A 22,653-nucleotide genomic window follows, 5' to 3' on the forward strand; every position below is an offset into this window, starting at 1 on the left:
CACCACACCTCCAAACCTCTTTGCTGAAAATAGCCTGCGAGGCGTGGTGAGCTATTTTCGGCTATTTTCTGCTAATGTTCCCCCAGAAAAGTGATGCTAGGGTTCAAGTGGTTAATGTAAAAAACAGTGCCTATCACACAAACATTCGGCGGCCCCCCTGTAGTGACTCTGAGGACCCCCTGTTGAAGACCCCTGATCTAGGCTATAACACATAAGTCTCTGAGGTCCCCAGAGCGGTAATGATGTGATGTTGACGTGTTGTTGATCTGGCCAGAAACCCCAACCAAAGCAGGCTTGTCCAGGAACCTAATATATCAAAGGAAATGTGAGTGGGTCTGAAATCGACCGACTCCCACAACATTCTACGATAATGTCACGTAAAACACCTCTTGACCACAAAGCCACACTCCTCAAACGTCCATATTGAACCACTAGCTAGTACAGTAGCTACCTACAGGCAGGAAGCCCCAGAAACGAGTTTCGGTTTCGGGTTACCTTCAAATTGACCCAATTCTCTCCGCCTCTTAGCCACTGAAACCCCTGGGGAGTTCCCCAGGGGTCTATATTGGGTTCACTAGTATTCTACATCAAATCTCATCCCAAATTAGATGATCTATACTCAGCTCACAACGCTGAGCTAATTTCGCCAAATGTTTGCCTCAGAATAGGGTTCAAGTAGTATTGTTGTCATATTGTGAATGTTTATTTTCTTAATCTTTCACTGGTATATTCTTCCACAATAATTCCACCAAAATAATATGTTGTGAGTGTGACAACTTCTAACCACTACTTGTAGTCGTGAGTGTATGTATGCCCCCTCCCTGCCCTGTACCGGAAATGTATTTATTTATGTATTTTAAAATTAGGCTGGTTTCTGCCAGCGTTGTTGTTGTGTTCCAATCTTCCAAAACATCCTCGGTGAGGAATGTGATAAGCGCTGCCTTAAATAAATTGGCACTGTGTAGTTGAACCCATTCAATCAAGGAAAGCATGTCATTTTAGATTTAAGATATATATATATATATATATATATATATATATATATATATATATATATATATATATATATATATATATATATATTTAGCACAGCACATTGGTCAAAAATAGCAGATATACAAGCTTATAGCACGTCACTTCGTGGAGCGCTATAAGCTTGTAGATTTGCTATTTATTTGTTTTCTTGAAAATGTGTGCAAATCTTTGAATATACTATATCTATTTTTTAAAGCAACATTTTTTTACTCAAATCTTTGCTTCTTGGGGGTCCCTGGAGAAGAATATTTTGAGATGGTGGGGTCAGTGGCCAAATTTTGGGGGTCCTTGACATGAAAAGTTTTGAACCACCGCTGATATAGTTTTTTCCGAAAACTGTTATAGGATTTAGAAGACATTTGTAGAACCGGCCTCAGGTCTTAATGGGGTTAAGATTAGAAGACCGTAAAACGTTGTGTTGTCAATCAGCATATCTCTAGAGCCGTGGTAATGGTCTTTTCTCGGTGTGTTGACACGTGAAAGCGCGGTTCCCCCCCTCGGTCTCCCATCTCCCTGTAATTGCCAATTGGTTTCCGTGACCTCCGCCATCGGCTCTGGTCGCTTGACAGCTTCTCTCAGCACAGAGACGAGGGGTAGGGTGGTGGTGGGGGGGGGGGGGGGGGGGGCTAGATAATGGTCTTCCCAGCAGGTGAGGGCGGGACATGTCTCTTTTCTCTCTGTCTCTGCTCTCACCTGACCTCCACACACGCACACGGATTTACCCACATGTGATTTTACCATCGTCATTGGCCCTACTCACCACTATCCGCAGGCTCTGTGTGTGTGTGTGTGTGTGTCTTCAGCCATTCCCTGTTCCATTTCCCCAAATTAACCACTTAATTATTATTATTTATTTTAACCCTTTAGGACCTGAGGCGATTCTTCAAAAAAAACTAAATCCTAACAGTTTTTGGGATATATATTTTTTTTTTCACGATTTTTCAAAAATAGCAGATCTACAAGCTCATAGCGCGGCACTCGGTGCCGCGCTATGAGCTTGTATATCTGCTATTTTTGAATAGCCAAAGAAACCTGAAGTGACACAGAGATGCGTTCCAGGTCTAAATGGGTTGATAATGTTATAGCCGCCTAGATCTTTTTACGTTTTTTTATTGAAAAAGGTCTCTGCACACTTTAATTACCAGGGCAGGTGCGTACGAGGGGCACACTTTGTGTCTTCACTCACAAGCAAACGGTCTGTCGGGTGTAAACGTCCCAAAACTGTTACTTTTCAGGATTCAAATGCAAAAGCAAGTTCAAAATGCGGTGCGAATGAGCTTTGCAGATCTGCCACTTTTGATGCTTTTTGTGTGACGCTGTAGTATGATCAAGTTAGTAGGGCGTTAGTAAAACACCGTTTGGGTCCAACTGACCTGCCAGGTGTACCTGATGCATGCAGGTCAGTTAAACACGGTTCTGCACTAAATACATTGGCTTGTAAGTGAAGACATTATTTTATACATTACTATTTAAAAAAGCTAGCTTGCTGATCTGCTACTTTTGATACTTGTATGTGTGACGCTGTACACAAAGAGTTGGAGATATGGACATAAGAGGTTTCTCCCCTACAGCAACCATATATATTTTCGCCCCCATCATCCATTGCCCAAAACAGCGACACCAGGTTGAATGTAGTAAAGACAAAACTGCCCCCCCCCCCCCTGCCATTGAGTACAAGCTCTCTCCAGCCTCCAGTAGTCGCCTCCCCCCCCCCCCCCCCACACACACACGTGCGCGACGCGCCTGTCCACAGCAGTTTCACACGTGCACTCTCCTCCCCTGGCCCCCATTTCTGGTCCGTGTCCCTTTTGCCGCTTGCCTCTGCACACACACACACACACACACACACACACACACACACACACACACACACACACACACACACACACACACACACACACACACACACACACACACACACACACACGCGGTCCATTGGCATGAATAGGAATGAAAAGCTGTTGCGCATCGTCAAATGTGTGAAGGCACGTTTGAATGTACTGCCTTGAATGCAGAGGCATTTGAATGAGCCATTGCAGAATGTGCTCTCTGTCTCGCTTCTCTCTCTCCCTCTCTCTCTTTATCTCTCTCTCTCTCTCTCTCTCTCTCTCTCTCTCTCTCTCTCTCTGTCTCTCTCTCTCTCTCTCTCTCTCTCTGTGTCCACATGGATGAGCGGGTCCCCAGGCAGGAATGTGTGAATGATGGTATAATGGAGTCTAAATGTGACGCTGCGTCTCCCATATGATTGGCCACCTCTTCCCGTGAACATTACCTGTAATCGTCAAACCTTTATCGGCACATATCCTCTTTAACCACATGAACCCCCAGCCTCTCTATTCTGGAGGCTATTGCTGGGTGAAAACAACGGATCTACGAGCTCGTTGTCGATCGGTTATTTTCAGCAAAGACATTTGGTGTCGGCGCATCATAAATAGCCGATCTACAAGCAAGTCTTTTATATGTATTTTTATATATTCGGTGAGCAACAACACAAATGCGCAGCCGAGTATAAATCTTTATTATTAGGAGGTCAGAAATGTCCGCCTCTGTCTACAGTGGTCGTGTGTGAAGTATTATGATTGATTGATTGATTTTTTTATTTTCATGTCCTGCACACAAAGTGGGGTTTATAAGACGGCACTTTACGAGCGCAGCGTGTTTGCAGTCACATAAACACATTCCATTACAGCTCAGAATCATACAGTGTTCTGTCTCCTCTCCCAAGCTTTGACAGAATGATTTGCCAGAAACATGAAGCTCCTTTCCTGAAACACATCTCAAAGTTTTTCATAATCCGAATTCAAACTCAAGGAAATCAAACACAAATAGAAGACATTTTTTTACGAATAAATGCCTCTCTTATATCATCATATTTAGGGCAATAAAACAAACAAAAAAGTTCACAAAACGGACGGCATCTCTCTTCCTCTGGAGTGGCATAATTAAACCTGCCAGTCTCTAGAGCTAATGGTAATGCGTTTCAGATTAAAGTTTTTTTGTACTTAGTCTGCTCTTTTTCTCCCTCTACACCTATAAGCCTCTTTGCCAAAAATAGCCGATCTACAAGCTCTCAACGCCTCGCAGCGCGAGGCGTTGAGAGCTTGTAGATCTGCTATTTTCGGCTAATATTCCCCTCTAATTCTAGGGTTCAAGTGGTTAATGTAAAAAAAAACTAAATCATATCACACAAAGATTTGGCGGACCCCCTATAGTAGCTCTGAGGACCCCCTAGGGGTCCCGGACCCCCTGTTGAAGACCCCTGCTCTAGAGCTAATGGTAATGTTATATGGTTATTGTTGCCCTGCTCACAAGCTGAAATGCTGATGAGCTTTGGGGATGTTTGTTCTAGGAGCACAGTGACGGGCTCGCTGACCTTTTTATGGTTGGAGGCCATTTTATGAAACATGTCCACACACCTCCCCCCACCCCACACACACACACCCCCTCCCTCACCCCCCACACCCTTCACACTTCTAGACCAGTGGATCTCAAACTTAAAAGTCAAGGACCCGGGCCCCAAATAGATATGTATTTGGCTGAAAATGTGTTGTGCCAGGCAGGGACCCCAAGAAGAGAAGAAAAAAAATCACAATTGTCCAAAATGTTTTGATATTTTTCAAAAATAGCAGATGTACAAGCTCGCAGTGCATCACAAAGTGACACGCTGCGAGCTTGTACATCTGCTGTTTATCAATAGCCAGCGTATAGATGGATAAAGTGGTTAAAATGAGTGTGATGCTATATTAACTACTTTTGCTGGGGACCCCCCGGAACCCCCTCCAAGGATCCCCGCTGGGGGTCCCCGGACCCCACTTTGAGAACCAATGGCCTACACACACGACTGCCATCCCGACAGCACTCTCAAGTGTTTAATAAGTATCTGAGATCAAGGGTGTAATTTGCAGTTAACCCATTAAGATCCCAGGATGAAGCCAGAAGAATGCCAAAACGTGATTAATAAATGTTGCTCTGTCCCTCTCTGCTTCCCCCCCCCAGGTCTAAGCGGGCAGCCCGCAGACATCGAGAAGCGGAAAACGGTGTATGGGGAGAATCTAATACCTCCAAAGAAGCCAAAAACGTTTCTCCAGTTAGTGTGGGAAGCGCTTCAAGACGTAACGCTGATTATCCTCGAGGTGGCAGCCATAGTTTCATTAGGCCTTTCTTTTTATAAACCTCCAGATGCCGAAAGAGAAAGTAAGCAAACCACCTGTTATTATGTCTTTTTGTCATTGATGTTGTGATCTGCTGTCGTTTTGCGTGCGTTACTTCCGCCAAATTCCGGTACTTCCGTTTAGACACCCAGCCGGCTAGGTCTTGCCCAGCGTGCGGTTGCCTCCATTGAACACAATTGGCCGTGTTTCACGAGTGGGAAGCTGGCAGGGGAGAGTGACCCCTCTCTTTGCACTACACTTGCGACAGTAATAGTATAAAACAGTTGTGCATCATCAACGGAAGCATTCAAAACATTACTGTGAATGAAATCATCACGTGATAAATGACGTGATATCGGAATAGCATAGACTGGCATACTCTCCGATACCGATGCCAGCATTTTAGGCAGTATCGGCAGCTTTTCCGATACCGGTATTCGTATCGGAACAACTCTAAAATGGTGGTGTGTGTGAATATGGCCCCAACGCCTTTTTTAACTTTGCTTTTTCCTGCAGACTGTGGAAAGGCAGCCGGCGGCGTGGAGGACGAAGGCGAATCGGATGCGGGCTGGATCGAGGGCGCCGCCATCCTCCTGTCGGTGGTGTGTGTGGTGCTGGTGACGGCCTTCAACGACTGGAGCAAAGAGAAGCAGTTCCGCGGCCTCCAGAACCGCATCGAGCAGGAGCAGAAGTTCACCGTCGTCCGCGGCGGACAAGTCATCCAGATCCCCGTCGCCGAGATTGTGGTCGGCGACGTTGCACAAGTTAAATATGGTGAGCGGCGGCGGTGAAAAGGTGCACTCTGTCGCTTTAACCACGTAAACCCTGTACTTTGGTTGAGCTCGAGTCCCTCTAGGATCTATACCAGCGTGTTTTCTGTTTTCGCTCTACATTAAATGTGTTCTTAGAAAATTAACGATCTGCATGCTTGTAGAGATGTGCTATTTTCTGTTAAAGTTTTCCCCCCGAATACGGACGCTAGGGTTTAATTAGCTAACCACTTTCAACCTGGCGTCCTTGTTTTGCACGTGTTATTATAGGCAGAAAAAGGTTTTCAAATTACTGAATTGATTTTGCCCTTTAAAAAAAAAATCTTGTCAATCTAGCTACTTTTGATATGAGGCTTAGCCACTTGAACACCAGCATCCATATTCTGGAGGGAATATTAGCCCAAAAAAAATGCAGATCTACAAGCTCACAACAAGTCGCAATACGACACGAGCTTGTCGCTCAACAATCTTTGGTTAAGAGATTTGGTGCAGAGTGAAAAAAAAGTCCATGTCTAGAGGGTTTAAGTGGTTAACAAATGGAGATGAAGATGACATGGTGTTTTTCCAGGTGACCTCCTACCTACCGACGGCGTCCTCATCCAAGGGAACGATCTAAAGATAGACGAGAGCTCTCTCACGGGGGAGTCGGACCACGTCAAGAAGACCCAGGAGAAAGACCCCATGCTGCTGTCGGGTGAGTCATCATAGTTAACAGTATTGTTGTTGTCAATAGATATATTGTTGTTATCATAGCTAGGCCTGTCAGAAATGTTGCATAATCGCCTAATCGTTAATTATTTTTAGATAGTCACAATTATTTTGTTTCATCGTCACAATGATGAAGTTTCTATCCCTCCAGAAATGTATTGAAACCGTCGTGGTTGTCGTTGCTAACCTGGCAACGTAATTAATTTCCACCTCTCACAACGTTCCCCAGATGCTGTGCATTCTGACATCATGTACGCCTCTAACTAGACGCCTTAATCTATATTCATCGCTCTCTCTTTCTCTCTCTCACTGTGTGTGTCTCACTCTCACTCTCTGTCTCTCTTTGTCTGTATCTCTGTCTCTCTATCTCTCTACAGCTGCAACTATTGATTTAGAAAAATATTATTCTATCGGTTCCTGTTTCGATTAAGCGAATGATCGAGAAGCCGTGTTTTGTTTAAAAATGTTTCTTACATGTATCAATGGATCAACAGGAAACAAAATTCTAATTGAGTTTTTATATAATCGACCAAACCGATCAGTCTTAATTAACCGCTTAAGCCCTATTTTACTAAGGAAAATAGCCGATTGACAAGCTCACAATGCATAGTTGGTGGATCGGCAATTTTTTGGCGACGTTTTGCTACTGTAGTTAAGAACATTGTTCTTTGTTGACAGACTGGACATGCGGTATATTCTCGTGTTGAGTCGGCGTTCATTTCGTCGACTAAAGCTATGATGAAAAATGTTCTTCGGACACCTTTTTTCACTGGAGAAAACTAAACAAAAACTAAGCTATGATGACAAACTATGACTAAATGTACTGACAATGTTCTCAACAAATATAAACTAGACTAAAATGTCAGGGAGGAACTAGCGGAGAAGAGATCCTGCAGAACTAAGACAAGACATTTTAAGCGTGGTTGCGCGCAGGTGTCGCGCTCCGAAAATAGCCGATCTACAAGCATGTTGAAACGGCTAAGTATAAATCGTCCACTACGACGTCATCACAGCCCGCCAAAATAACGTGTTGTCGACTCAATCAACTGTAGATTTAGTCGACTAAGAACATTTCAGTTGACTAACATATGACTAAAACTTTATATACAGTATTCACTGCACACTCCGCAGATATCTAGGGCTCAGTATTTTGATTTTCATTGTATACTCATTTTGTTTCTTGACTCTTTCCTCTTATTACCCGTATACCTCCGCTGTGTTTCATCCTCTCTGCTGTTGCTATGACGCCTGAGTTGTCCTCCTGCGGGGATCAATAAAGGTTTATCTGGCCTCGTCTTATCTGGCCTCATCTTATAGCTACTATACTTGTGAGGACCAGACGTCCCTACAAGTATAGTAGAATATGATAAATAGACAACGTCGTGTTCACAAGAACAAATGGTTGTCGTATGGTTGAAAAAATCTTATAGGTCAGGTTTAGGGGTGGGAATTAGAGTTAAACATGATTTATGTGATTTATGTGTGCCAGTGAATATTTTTCGTCTTTAGTCTCTACATTTTCTTTAAATGGCGTTCATAAACTCAATGTCCTAAAATGTTGATGTCCCCACAATCATAGTATAGAAACCTTTGTGTGTGTGTGTGTGTGTGTGTGTGTGTGTGTGGGGAGCGTTCCTGCTTGTTTTGTCTCCAATCCTGTTTTTATGAAAGCCAATTGATCCTTTGATCAAACGGATTTCCTCTCCTCCACTGCTCCCCTCTCTCAGAGGACCTGGGAGGAGGGGAGAGGAGAGGAGAGGGGAGGAGAGGAGAGCTTTGTTTGTTTCACCTCCCTAGCTTTCTGCTGGCACACCTCCAACAGGGAGACATCACTCTGTATCTCTGTGTGTATGCGTCTGTGTGTTTGTGCGTGCATGCATACATCTGTGTGTGTGTACCTGTGTCTGTCTGCATTTGCGTGTGTACTTGTGTGTGTGTGTCATGGCAGCAGTATTGCTGTATCATGTCCCTGAGCTCTCACCATCCTCCTCCACTCCCTCCTCATCCTTTCCTCCCTGAAGGATGGAGGGAGGAAAGAACAGCATCCTCTCATTAAGGCAGACCTGGGAGTCTTCCTGACCTCCCTGTATCTTCCTTCAGTCTCTCACCTCCTCGACCAGCTGTCACTTCCACGGCTCCTCCACGCCGATGGGGATGTTTGGCACAGATCCCATACTGGTTTCCATTTTAACCCTTTAAGACCGGGGGACGCATCTGTGTAACCACTTTATCCATATTTTATACTTTTGGCTATTAAAAAATAGCAGATATACAAGCTCATAGCGCGGCACCGAGTGCCGCGCTATGAGCTTGTAGATCTGCTATTTTTTTTTTAATCGTGTTTTTTTTTTGCAAATCTTTGAATATATATCTATAAAGCAATTGTTTTTTACTCAAATATTTGCTTCTGGGGGTCCCTGGATTATTTTTTTTTGAGATGGGGGTCCGCAGCCAAATACATATCGTTGTGGGGCTCCTTGACACTGACATTAATATTATAGCAACATAAGTGTTTCAGAAAACTGTTTTAAACTGATTTAGAAGACATTTGTAGAATCCCCAGAAGCAATAACATTTTAGCTAGAAATGCTCGCTTTAAATATATATATATTCAAAGATTTGCACAAATTTTTTCACGATTTAAAAAAAATAGCAGATCTCCAAGCTCATAGCGCGGCACTCGCCGCTCATAACGCAGCTTTATTCGTTATATATCGGCCAATATTCTATATGTTTATTGCGGTCGGGTGGACACCTCAACCTTGTATGCCCATTTCACTGTCAGAAAGTGGAAAAAATATGTACCGTATTTTCCGCACTATAAGGCGCATCTGAGTATAAGGCGCACCTTCAATAAATGTATTATTTTCATATATAGGGCGCACCGCATTATAAGGCGCATCCGTACTATAAGGCGCACTGACGGTGCGGCTTATAGTGCGGAAACCAAGGGAACCAATATTGATACATATATAAGGCGCATCGGATTATAAGGCACATCCGCACTATAAGGCGCACTGACGGTGCGCCTTATAGTGCGGAAAATACGGTATATAATAACTGTGGTCCAATGGAGTGTAATTATTATTGAGTCACAAGCTCACAACATTTAATGAAACCCACACACGCTTAGCCACTTTCACTTGCAAAGTGTTTCTTGGTTTTTGGTTTACCTATGATCCTAGATTACTATTTTTATGCGTGTTTACCTTACTTACTGTAAGTCACTCTGGATTAACCCATTAACCCATTAACTGCCAGAGGTATTTTCATATTTTTTTTAGCCAGTGCCAGAGATTTTTCATTGAAAAAAAAAAAGTACTCAGGAGCCGAGATACATAATTTTTAAGTTTTAAGTTAACAAGGAAGTAGATAGGAGTCTAGATCTTCGAAAAATCATATCTCCTTAGTCTTTGGGTCAAATTGGAAAAATAAATAAATATATATATATATATATATATATATATATATATATATATTTTTTTTTTTTTTTTTAAGTTCACGTAGATCTACGCGATTGGCACGTGGCGGCTTTAAATAGGTTCGCGTAGATCTACGTGATTGGCAGTGAATCAGTTAAGACCGGGAACGCATCGCTGTCATTTTAAGATTTCTTTGGGCTATTCAAAAATAGCAGATCTACAAGCTCGTAGCGCGGCACAGAATACCGTGCTACGAGCTTGTAGATCTTCCATTTTTGAAAAAAATCTTGAAAGTTTGTGCAAATCTTTTGAATATCTATAATTTTCAAAGCGAACATTTTTAACTCAAATCTTTGCTTCTGGGGATTCTACAAAATGTCTATAGTTTTTTTTTTTTTAAACGTATTTTTCTATATCAGTGGTTCTCAAACTTTTTCATGTCAAGGACTCCCAATATTTTGTAATAGGGACCTCCTGAAGCAAATATTTGAGTAAAACAAAATTCCCTTTAAAAATATATATTATATTCAACACTTTTGAATAGCCAAAGAAATCAAAAGTGACACAGATGCGTTCCCGGCCTTAATGGATTAACACATTCCATGCCAGAGGTTAATATCATAATGTACTCACCAGTGCCAGCGTTTTTATTGTTGTTTTTTTTGTTTTTTTCATGTCGCCACAGACCTCGCTAAATCCGTTTAAAAGTGCGCGTTCATTTGGTTCTAAACACACAAGGGGATCTGTGTGAGACGAGCAGTGAAGACCGCTTCGCTTTGCGATCCACCATCTTGAAGCTACAGCGGTGAACGCTAAACAGTGATCAGCGAGGAGAAAAACAACAACCGAGATAATCGACTTTTAGGTCTCGTCCTAGACAGGAAGCGGATACGATCGGAAAAAAAACGGAACCCGGTTAATTCCGTTTCCGGTGGTGCTACCGGAAACGGAAGTGGATCGAAAATTTCTGAAAGTGCACTTAAAAAAAAAAAAGAAAACACCACTTCGCGTAGATCTACGCGATTGGCAGTCAATGTGTTAAGAGCATCTGCCCAAATGCCTAAATTGTAATTGTGAATTGTAAAGTGTTTCTTGAATAGTTGCTGTAAATAATAAGAATTTTAACTAAAACTAGGATGAGAGAACATATCACTCCAGTTCTAGCTTCACTACACTGGCTCCCGGTTGTTTTTAGGATTGATTTTAAAATTATTTTAATAGTTTATAAAGCTCTAAATGGTCTGGCACCTTCCTACCTCTCTGACTGCCTAGAGAGATATGTTCCAAACCGGGCCCTCAGGTCTTCAAGTGCTGACCTGCTCGAGGTGCCTACAATGACATATAAAAAATACGGTGAAGCAGCATTCTGCTTTTACGGACCGACAGTGTGGAATAAACTCCCATTACACTTAAGACAGGCAGCCTCTGTCGATAGCTTTAAAGCACAGCTCAAGACCTATTACTTCACTCTTGCTTTTAGCTGATTCTTTGGTTGATTTTTAATTCCTCACTGTATTGCCTATTTTAATGTTGTTTTATGCCTTTGCTTTTATTTTATTTTATTTTATCTTTGTTTGCTTTATTGTTAAATTGGTTCTAACTGTAATTGTACTCTTGCTCTGTAAAGCACTTTGAGCTGCATTTCATGTCATGAAAGGTGCTATACAAATAAAGTTTATTATTATTATTATTAAATGAAAACGTTTTGAGAACCACCGAACTCAAACCCGATCCCGTCCCCTGTCTGCAGGCACTCACGTTATGGAGGGCTCAGGGAAAATGGTGGTCACCGCCGTGGGCGTCAACTCTCAGAGCGGAATCATCTTCACCTTGCTGGGGACCGCCGAGGACGACGACGACGAGGAGGAGGAGGAGAAGAGGAAGAAGAAGGAAGAGAAGAAGAAACAGAAGAAGAGTAAGTTCATCACTCGTTCAGTGAATGGTGGACACACAGTGCTCAACCCCAAGTATAGATGCTGCCGGTCAAATGTTACGCCACTTACGAGTGAAAAGATGCTCTGTCAAATTTGTACTTGAGTTAAAGTGCTGGAGTACTTGCTTTAAAAGTACACGCTTTAAGAAAAATAGTATTCAAAAGTAGAAATTACAAGGTGCATTTTATTTTTAATATCAATGCATTGCTGTAGTGAACTTAAGACATTTTCCAAAATAATAATAATAATACAAAAAAAAAAAAATATATATATACAATATGTCAATAATAGTGAAAATTACTGAACTACAAGCTCATAATGTGTCACATCGTGACGCATTGTTCCATGTATCTGCTTAACCCTTTAAGACCTGAGGCGATTCTTTAAAAAAAATCTAAATCCTAACAGCTTTTGGAAAAAAAAATCTAAAAATATTTTTTTCACGATTTTTCAAAAATAGCAGATCTACAAGCTCATAGCGCGGCACTCGGTGCCGCGCTATGAGCTTGTATATCTGCTATTTTTGAATAGCCAAAGACAGCGTTCCAGGTATCAATGGGTTAAATTGTATAGCGTTCCAGTTCCAATTGTGTCTGCTCATTCCTTTGTGTCACCACTTACAATTCCACTTCTGTATCCTGTGTCAGTTCTCTCTGCTGATTGGTTGAGAGACTCCTGTTACTGAACAAACACTATACACCAATGAGTACTATCAGAATTTAGAACGATTTAACACTTAATTTAACAAAATAAATATCACTTACCCTACCTTTTAACCTCTTTAACCTATATACTTTGTACTTAGAACCACTATACTTTACTTTTACAAGAACCACTGCTGTAGACCACAAATGACGACTTCAGTTACTGACTGTGTTTCTCTCCACATCATGTGTTCTTCACAGACAAGAAACAGGACGGATCTGTGGAAAACCGCAAGAAAGGTGAGTTTTATCTTCAGTGCACGTGTGGTTGCACACACACACACACACACACACGCACACACACACACACACACACACACACACACACACACACACACACACACACACACAGGTTTGTATTACTTACTATTATTGTGAGGACATTTTAGGGGCGACGATTGTAAGAACGCCATTCTTCAAATTTCTTGGGTTTTTAACAGTAAGCCTAGAGTTGAAAAATAGCAGATCTACAAGCTCACAACGCGTTGCGAGCTTGCAGATTGGCTATTTATTATTTTTTACCCAGGAAAATGGTCCTCATAATGTCTATTTCTCATATTCTACTATACTCGTGGGGACATTTAGTCCTCAAAAGTATAGTTACACACACACGCACACGCACACACACACACACACACACACACACACACACACACACACACACACACACACACAGACAAAGGCATGCTTAATTACCTCTGGGCTTAGCGTTTTACCTTGATCTCTTGGCCGTGGGTTAATAGCGTTTCCTTCTGCCATTTAACAGCGCTGGAAGTTGGTTAAAGTGTCCCAGGATGACTTTGTAAAGAGCTTCTGTAGTTAAAGGGAAAGGGAACAAGTTGACGTATTTAAATACACGTTGCCACGTGATTCACTACCTCATGCTGTGTCTGTGTGTGTGTGTGTTGTGTGAGTCAAGATTCAAGAAGTTGTATTTGTCACTGCCAGGTACAAGCAGCAAGATGTTGGGACTTGTCCCGCAGATTGTGCTACATATAACGGAAGAAGAACCACTTTGACCATTATTTTATACTTTGGCTATTCAAAAATAGCAGATATACAAGCTCATAGCGTGGCACCGAGTTCCGCGCTATGAGCTTGTGGATCTGCAATTTGTTTTGAAAAATCATGAAAATGTGTGCAAATCTTTGAATATATTCAAAGATTTGCACACAAACATGTTCGCTTTAAAGAACTATATATATATATATAGTTCTTTAAAGCGAACATGTTTAACTCAAATCTTTGCTTCTGGGGGGTCCCTGGAATAACATTTGAGGTGGTACTTGACGTGAAAAAAGTTTGAGAACCACTGATATTATAGCAACATGATGATAATAATAATAAAAAAAACTGTTAGGATTTAGAAGACATTTGTAGAATCCCCCAGAAGCAAAGATTTGAGCTAAAAAGGTTCGCTTTAAAAAACATGCATATTCAAAGATTTGCACACATTTTCCCAAAAAATTGTCTACATCTACAAGCTCGAGTGCCGCGCTACGAGCTTGTAGATCTGCTATTTTTTGAACAGCCAAAGAAATCTAAAAAGTGACACAGATGGTCTTAATGGGTTAAGCAAGAAAAATGTTATAGAATGACAATAATAAAAAGATATACAGGCATATATGCTAATACTTGGGGACCTATTATAACTAGACGCGTCGCAATTCTGGGAAATTGCATAGTGTGGTTGCGCCGACGCCGGTCGCGGGTCGCGGCCGCCGGGACTCGAGGAATACGCTGGGAGGAATACCGTTGAATTACAGGAGATATAAAAAAATAAAAAATAAAAAATCCATTCACTTCAATGTTAAAAAATAAACGGACAAATAATTCACATTTTTTCTATAAAAAAATTATTAAAAACCCTGGCAGTGGGTGAATAAATTATGAATAAACTCCGGCAGTCAATCTTAAAAGATTTGCAAAACAATTCACGATTTAAAAAAAAATTGCAGATCTACAAGCTCATAGCCGCGCTATAATTAATCCATGGTCACGTGTATATATACCGTGGATAGCATGAGCAACTGTGTGTGTGTGTGTGTGCATCATGCTAGCAGCTAGCTCCTGCTCCTCCCTGGTGGCGTGCAGTGTGTGTGCTCCTCCTGTGTGTTCTTTATTCTCTGGGTTTCTCCTCTGCTCATCCAGCTCTGAGCAGCAGCAGGTGCTGTTTGAATCCACAGTTATGTTGATCATAGTGCTGGTGAGGACGGAGATTAAAGCCTCAGTACGCCGCGTTCCTGGGGTTACAGCGTCTGCTTCTTATTAATGAATTAATCCATGTTCTAATGATGTTCCCCAGTCTGAATGATTCAGAGACAGCAGTAAATCACACTGGTGATTCCAACGGTAATGGAACGGTATATCCTTTAACCTGAGTGTGAGAACAGGCCGTTCCTCCTGTCCTGTCCCGCACAAAAAAAATACCCCAAATAAATGGTAAATGGTGCATTTGGTAAATACTAAAGCGCAGTAGTTCTCAAACCTTTTTGTGCCAAGGACCCCCCCATCTGAAAACGTTTTGTGCCAGGGACCCCCCAGAAGAGAAGATTTGTGTTAAAACATATTTTTTCAAAAATAGCAGATGTACTGCTATGTTTTTAATAGCCAACGTATAAATGGATAAAGTGGTTAAAATGACTGTGATGCTGCATTAATACATTTAGCTGGGGACCCCCTGGAACCCCCCCCCCCAGGACCCCACTTTGAGAACCAATCTCTATGAGCTTGAGCTATCTAAAAATGTTTTCTAAATCCTAACAGTATGTTGCTACAATATCAGTGGTGGTCCAACTGTGCCATGTCAAGTGCCAATGATATGTATTTGGCCGCGGACCCCCATCTCGTATGTTGTTCCAGGCACCCCCAGAAGCACAGATCGGAGTTAAAAATGTTCACTTTAAAACATATATATATATATATTCAAAGATTTGCACAAATTCTCCACGATTTTTCCCAAAAAATTGCAGATCTACAAGCTCATAGCGTGGCACTCTGTGCAGCGCCATGAGTGAATAGCCAAAGAAATCTTAAAATGACTCAGATGTGTCTTAAGTCATTCACTGCCACAATTATTGCTGGCCGCGTTTGCCCACTGCCAGAGATTTTTCATAGAAAAAAATAAGTACTCAGGAGCCGAGATACAGAATTTTTAAGTTTTAAGTTAACAAGGAAGTGGATGGGAGTCTAGATCTTTAAACAATCATATCTCCTTGGTCCTTGGGTCAAATTTGAAAAAATAAATAAAGACAAAAAAAAAAGAAAAAAAAAATTGGAAAAAAAAAAAATACGTTTTTTACGTCAGTGGCAGGATTGGTAAACGGGAGAAATTACGTTTTTTACGTCAGTGGCAGTGAATGGATTAACCTCTTAACCCTGTACTACACCTTGTCGTACAACTTGGCATATACAAATTGTGAGAATAGCGGATCTACAAGCCCACAACGCGTTGCATCGTGACGCGTTGGGGCGTCCTCCTTGACGTGAAAAAGTTTGAGAACCACTGTTGTAGTGCAGTGTTAATTTTGACTTAAAATTTCGATTTAGTCATATTTTTTTAGTTATCTGAAATGTTTTAGTTGACTAGATATCTCATAATATTTTAGTCCACTAAATCTACAGTTGATGTAGTCGACTACAATCTATCTTGGCGTGCCTTGATGGCGTCGTAATGCCTGATTTGTAGACCGGCTACCGGAAAAAATAGCCGATTTACAAGCTCACATCACGTTGTGAGGTTGTATTTTCAGCAATTTTTTTAGTACATAAATCCTCTCTTCAGGGCATCCCTGGCACAAAACATCTTCAGATATGGGGGTCCGCGGCCAAATACATATCAATTCGGCGGTCCTTGACATATTTTATACTTTGGCTATTCAAAAATAGCAGATCTACAAGCTCATATTGCGTCACTTCGTGCCGCGCTACAAGCTTGTAGATCTGCTTTTTTTTTTTTTTTTAATCGTGACAATTTGTGCAAATCTTTGTATACTGTATATATTCTTTTAAAGCGAACCTTTTTAACTCGAACCTTTGCTTCTGGGGGTCCATGGAACAAATTATTTTGAGATGTCGGGTCGGTGAACAAATACATATAACGTTGGGGGGTCCTGGACGTGAATACGTTGGAGAACCACTCGGTTGTTTAGTCTTCCAGCAGAGGGTATAGCATGCTCAGCATTCTGGAGCGACCTGCTGGGACTTGCCAGCTCAAGTCCTCGTACGGGGGGCTGTGTGCAGAGAGATGGCTTTGGGCTAAAACCCAATCAAACCTGTTCTCTATCTGCAGCGTCCTGTTTGCAGAGAGAGACCTAATCACAACTTGTGCAAACTTACACGGCCTCTACCTGAATGTGCAATGTGGAATAATTTAACTCTGATTTTGTTTCGAGACGGGATTTAGTCGTCCATACGCCACGGGCCAGGCTAGGAGGAGGAGGAGGAGGAGGAGGAGGAGGAGGGCTCGGGCAGATGCTTGGGAGGAAGTTGCTGGTTATGGGTCTTGTTGCTAAGCGACTGTTAACCCAGTCAATCCGCAAACGCATCGACAAATGTCTTCTAAATCCTAACAGTTTTCTGAAAACCCTGTGTTGCTATAATATCAGTGGTCCTCAAACGTTTTCAAGTCAAGGGACCCCCCACAATGACTGAATGTATTTGGTCACGACCCCCCCCCCCCCCCCATCTCAAAATATTTTGTTCCACGGACCCCCAGAAGCAAAGATTCGAGTTACAAATGTTTGCTTTAAAAAATATATATATATTCAAAGATTTGCACAAATGTTCATGATTTTTCAAAAATAGCAGATCTACAAGCTCATAGCGCGGCACTCGGTGCCGCGCTATGAGCTTGTAGATCTGCTATTTTTGAATAGCCAAAGTATAACATAATGGCTCTAGCTAAACACAGACGCAGACGCGTTTCCCGGGTTGAATGGGTTAAAAAAAAACATGGCACAAAACGTGCAGTATTTGTAGAGCTCGGTTTATCTGAATGCCAAAAGCAAAGCTTAAGTTCTCAGCGCCTGTCGGGGGGAGTGCATCAGACAACATTTACATCTCAACTAGAAATAGACGCTTGCTGCCGCCGACGTTATGATGCAACCGTGTGTTGCTGCCGACTTGAGTATGTGAGGTTTATTTAACCCATTAACTCATTCAGTGCCACATGGCGTCTAAGACGTCATGGCCATGTAACGCCCTGAGCGCCACGTGACGTCTAAGACGTCATGAAAAAAATTACGAAAATGTTCAGAACCCAAGATATGATGATTTGAAGATTTGCTGCTCCATTCACTTCTTGTTTAACTTCTTACTGAAAAAGGCTGTATCTCGGCTCCTAAGCACTGAATGAGTTAAGACCTAAGGCCCATTCTACGAATGCCTTCTAAATCAGTAGTTCTCAAACTTTTTCGTGCCAACGATCCCCAAAATCATACATACACGGCCCCCGCGAACCCCCATCTGAAAATGTTTTGTGCCAGGGAGGGACCCCCCCCCCCCCAAGAATAGAAGATTTGTGTAAAGAAATTCAAAAATGATTCAACATTTTTCAAACACTTTCAAGATTTAAAAAAATAATTTCAAGCTACAAGCTGACACTATGTCCTGTCCTGTACTTTTCTTAGTGTGTTCTTTGACTCACAGGCACTCGGTTCAGTCAGTGTAGGGCTGAAACTGTCCATTTTTGATTGATTGATTGAATACTGTATTAGTCAGTAATGTCATGCCAGCGATTTGTGTTTGTGTTTTCACTCACCTTTGAAAAATCGTAGAATATTTATTCTTCACAGCGATCGACCCGCCGATCGCGGTAAAAGACGCAGCGGGGTCTCATACACTTGCACAAAAAATCGAATCGAGCGGCCACGATCGTCCATTCCATATATATGGGCAGTTGAATGAGGGTCTTCCTCCACAGCAACAGAAAGTAGAGAAAAAAAGCGTTTTAGTTTTTTTTCTCCAAACCGGAAGTAAACGAGCCGTTTTTCTTTTCTGTAGAGGTTAAGAGGTTTCCAATAAAATCACTTTTTTTTTTTTACAGTTGATTTAAATCAAGTAGTTTGATTAGCTGTAACAATGCCACCTGTTCCTCCTCTTCTCTTCCAGCCAAAGCCCAGGACGGTGCTGCCATGGAGATGCAGCCCCTGAACAGCGATGAAGGGGCCGACGCGGGCGAGAAGAAGAACATGAACAAGAAGGAGAAGTCTGTGCTCCAGGGCAAGCTGACCAAACTGGCCGTCCAGATCGGCAAAACAGGTGCGTGTCAGACAGACCACTGTTCCCAAACCTTTTGGCTCCAGGCCCAAAAGAGAAAATGTCTCCCGGGGACCCCCACTAGCAAAAGTAGCCAATCTACAAGCTCACAACGCGTTGCGATGCGACTGGTTGTGAGCTTGTAGATCGGCCATTTTCACCACTTCTTAAACGTTTTTTTTTATTTTGATATTTTTTTTTAAATGTTATGAAATTCAGTTATTTTTTTTAAATTATTTTTGTAATCTTCTGAAATTACGGAAATTGTAGTAAACAACTTTATAAATATGTTCTTTAGTATAACATTTTAAACCATTTTCACATGGACCACCTGTAATTATGCCCAGGACCACTGGTTTTGTTAGCTAACTGCAATAACTTATTATTATTGTTTATTTTTTTTAAGTTTTGAAAATTTGCCCAGAATAGGGCTGCCCAGGGTCGATGTGGTTAACACATTGACTGCCAGAGTTTTTTCAAAAAGTCTGTAGCCTCTGCCAGGGTTTTGAGCGATTTTGGTACCTTTTCGCATAGCCACAGAATATTTTTCTCCAGTATGATTGATCCCAGATAATTTCTAATCACAGATGAGATTCAGGTGTGGTTTCACAAATGTCAACGAGGTCATTATGACCTTGTTGTCATGTGTTGTTTGATGTTTGAAAATAGCTCAAAACCAGTAGTTTCAAACCAAAAAACAATGTGAATTGTTTGTCCGTTTGAATTTTAACATTGAAGTGGACGGAGCAGCAAATCTTTGGAAATTGTTATCTCCTTATTCGTTTGGAATATCGAAAGAGTGTCAATACTAAATAATTAGAGAATCTTTTTAGAAATTTTCTTTTTTTGAAAAAAGTTTTTTTTTTATTTTTTTTTTTTTTCAGGACGTTTTTAAACGTCTTTGGCAGGCAATAGCTGAATGCCCAAAGACGTTTATAAACGTCTTTGGCAGTTAAGCAGTTAACGGTTAATGATAATCGCAATTCCAATTATGTGACCAATCGCGTGACACTGGATTCTGACCCCAGTCTCTCTCGCCTTCTCCTCCCACCCGCACCCACCCACCCACCCACCCACCCACCCACCCAGGTCTGATCATGTCGGCCATCGTCGTCATCATCCTGGTGGTGCGCTTCGCCATAGACACCTTCTGGATCCAGGACCTGCCCTGGGTGAAGGAGTGCACGCCCATCTACGTCCAGTTCTTCGTCAAGTTCTTCATCATCGGCGTGACCGTGCTGGTGGTGGCCGTACCAGAGGGGCTGCCCCTGGCCGTCACCATCTCCCTGGCTTACTCTGTCAAGGTAAACATCATCCACGGTTTAGTTTGGCCGTACTAGAGCCCCATCCAGTGGTGGAAAGTAACTAAGTACATTTACTTAAAGGGATACTTCACTTTCACATAAAATAAACATTAAAAATATATATTAAAAAAAAATGAAAGAAGTTATGGCAAAATAAAGGCCCCCTCACACATTAGTAGGACACTCTAATGCATGAGGGGGCCATGAATTTTCCATTACTTTTTTCATTTATTTTTAATATATTTTTTAAATGTTTCCCCCCGCCGAAAGTGAAGTATCCCTTTAAGTACTGTACTTAAGTACAATTTTGAGGTATTTGTACTTTACTTGAGTATTTCCAATTTCCAATACTTTTACTTCTACTCCACTACATCTCAGAGGCAAATATTGTACTTTTACTCCACTACAATTATTTGAAAACTTTAGTTACTAGTTACTTTTCAGATATAAACTATGATATAATGAAACATACATTAACCACTTTAGCCCTATTTTATACCTAGGCTATTTGAAAATAGCAGATCTACAAGCTCACAACGCGTCGCATCGCGACGCGTTGTGAGCTTGTAGATCTGCTATTTTCAAATATTTAGTACTTTTACTTTTGGTACTTTAAGTACATTTTGATGCCAATACTTTTGTTCTTTTACTCGAGTACATTTTTAATTCTGGACTTTTACTTGTAACAGAGTATTTTTATATTGCAGTATTGGTACTTTTACTTAAGTAAAGAATTGTAGTACTTTTTCCACCACTGGCCCCATCCATCTACCAAATTGTCTCTGTCGGGTGGGAACCGCATATGTCCAAAACTGTTACTTTACAGGATTCAATTAACCCTTTAAGACCGGGGGACGCATCTGTGTAACCACTTTATCCATATTTTATACTTTTGGCTACAAAAAATAGCAGATCTCCAAGCTCATAGCGCGGCACTCGGTGCCGCGCTATGAGCTTGTATATCTGCTATTTTTGAATAGCCCAACGAAATCTAAAAATGACACACAGATGCGTTCTCAGGTCTTAAAGAGTTAAATTCAAACTTTATTCCAGACACACGGGGGGTCCATAGAGTACATACAAATATCATAATCATACAAATAAACAACAATACATTACCAAAAAAAAAAACATAAAATCATACATAGAGGCTGACTCTCCAGTGTTTACGCAGCCTGGACGAGTAATCCTAGGATTGACTATATCCTCCATAATACTGTTCCGGGACTCATCCAGGCGAGACATGAATCCATACATAGAGTGTCTTAACACATTGAGTGCCAGGGGTTTTTAAAAACAGGGTAAAGTGGATTTTTAACCATTTTTGAACCTTTTTCAAGTAGTCACAAAATATTTTCAGTGATCACCGTCCTCACGGTGATCCCCTCATTACACACATAGAGGTCTCGTACAATCGGGGGATTTTTTTTTTAAACATTCGGTAATCCGTTCCATAGTTGCAGCCAGTTGAAAATAGTCAAAAATAGTCAAAAATACATAGTAAAAAAAAATAAGTACACAAGAGCCGAGATACAGGCTTTTGAAGTCATAAGTTAACCAGGAAGTGGATTAAAGTCTAAATCTTCGAAAAATGATATCTCCTGGTGCTGTGAAGGGGGAAAAAAAAATTTTGTAAAAAATATATATATATTTTTCCTCCACCTCGTTTGGATTATGAAAAACGGCCCGGACCGTTTTTGGCACTCAATGTGTTAAGAGAGCCTCACAAGTGTGGATTCCACATGTTAACAAACAAGTGACTGGCACTATGCCATCTAGGGACCTTAAGTAGTATCCTCAGGGCATCATTGTAGGTCACCTTAAGCCTCCGCATGCCACCCTTCTTGTATTGTGCACCATGGGATTGCAGAATGCTTTAAAAAGTGCACACTTGACAGGATCTGAACACATACTGAACCTGCGAAGCAGCATATTGGCCTGGGCATAAAGTATGCGGCACTGCCTCGAGATATATCTATCATCATGGAGATTGTCAGTAAAAATGTGTCCAAGCCAAGGTACTTGATTTCCTGGCACACAGATTGACGACTGTCACATAGGTGAAAGGCTGGGAAGGCCGATTTCTTGTCCTCGTGGCTTCTCACTATCATGACACTACTCTTTTTTTGCATTATAAATTATGTCACGATCAATGCCATAATTTGAGCAAACTTTCAATAGCTGCTGTAACCCTCCACTGTATGGACTTAGAACGACCAGGTCATCACGTACATCATATACCTTTATTTTGCATTTCAAACCACCTAAGAATGTGGTTCAAATCTGAATAGTGAAGTGCTTTTTTTTTTTTTTTTTAAGATAAAAGAAATATCTGATTTCAGTCTGGATAGGCCAAAAATCTGATTT

At 41.4% G+C, this 22,653-nt stretch overlaps 1 protein-coding gene across 3 annotated transcripts in view; it reads left to right on the top strand.

Annotated features, from left to right (window-relative positions):
* LOC308079814 (plasma membrane calcium-transporting ATPase 1-like) overlaps window positions 1-22,653 on the top strand; it is a 94,127-nt gene that overhangs the window by 32,985 nt on the left and 38,489 nt on the right. For all 3 annotated transcript variants that reach the window (XM_080421417.1, XM_080421418.1, XM_080421419.1), the window contains exons 3-9: window positions 5,032-5,229; window positions 5,703-5,960; window positions 6,525-6,650; window positions 11,837-12,001; window positions 12,926-12,964; window positions 18,836-18,985; window positions 20,072-20,286. In XM_080421417.1, coding sequence (XP_080277543.1) covers window positions 5,032-5,229; window positions 5,703-5,960; window positions 6,525-6,650; window positions 11,837-12,001; window positions 12,926-12,964; window positions 18,836-18,985; window positions 20,072-20,286 — 1,151 coding nt within the window. The remainder of the gene's footprint in view (window positions 1-5,031; window positions 5,230-5,702; window positions 5,961-6,524; window positions 6,651-11,836; window positions 12,002-12,925; window positions 12,965-18,835; window positions 18,986-20,071; window positions 20,287-22,653) is intronic.

This window comes from Gymnoscopelus braueri (genome assembly GCF_963280865.1).
Source record: "Gymnoscopelus braueri genome assembly, chromosome: 23".
NCBI classification, from domain to species: Eukaryota; Metazoa; Chordata; class Actinopteri; order Myctophiformes; family Myctophidae; genus Gymnoscopelus; species Gymnoscopelus braueri.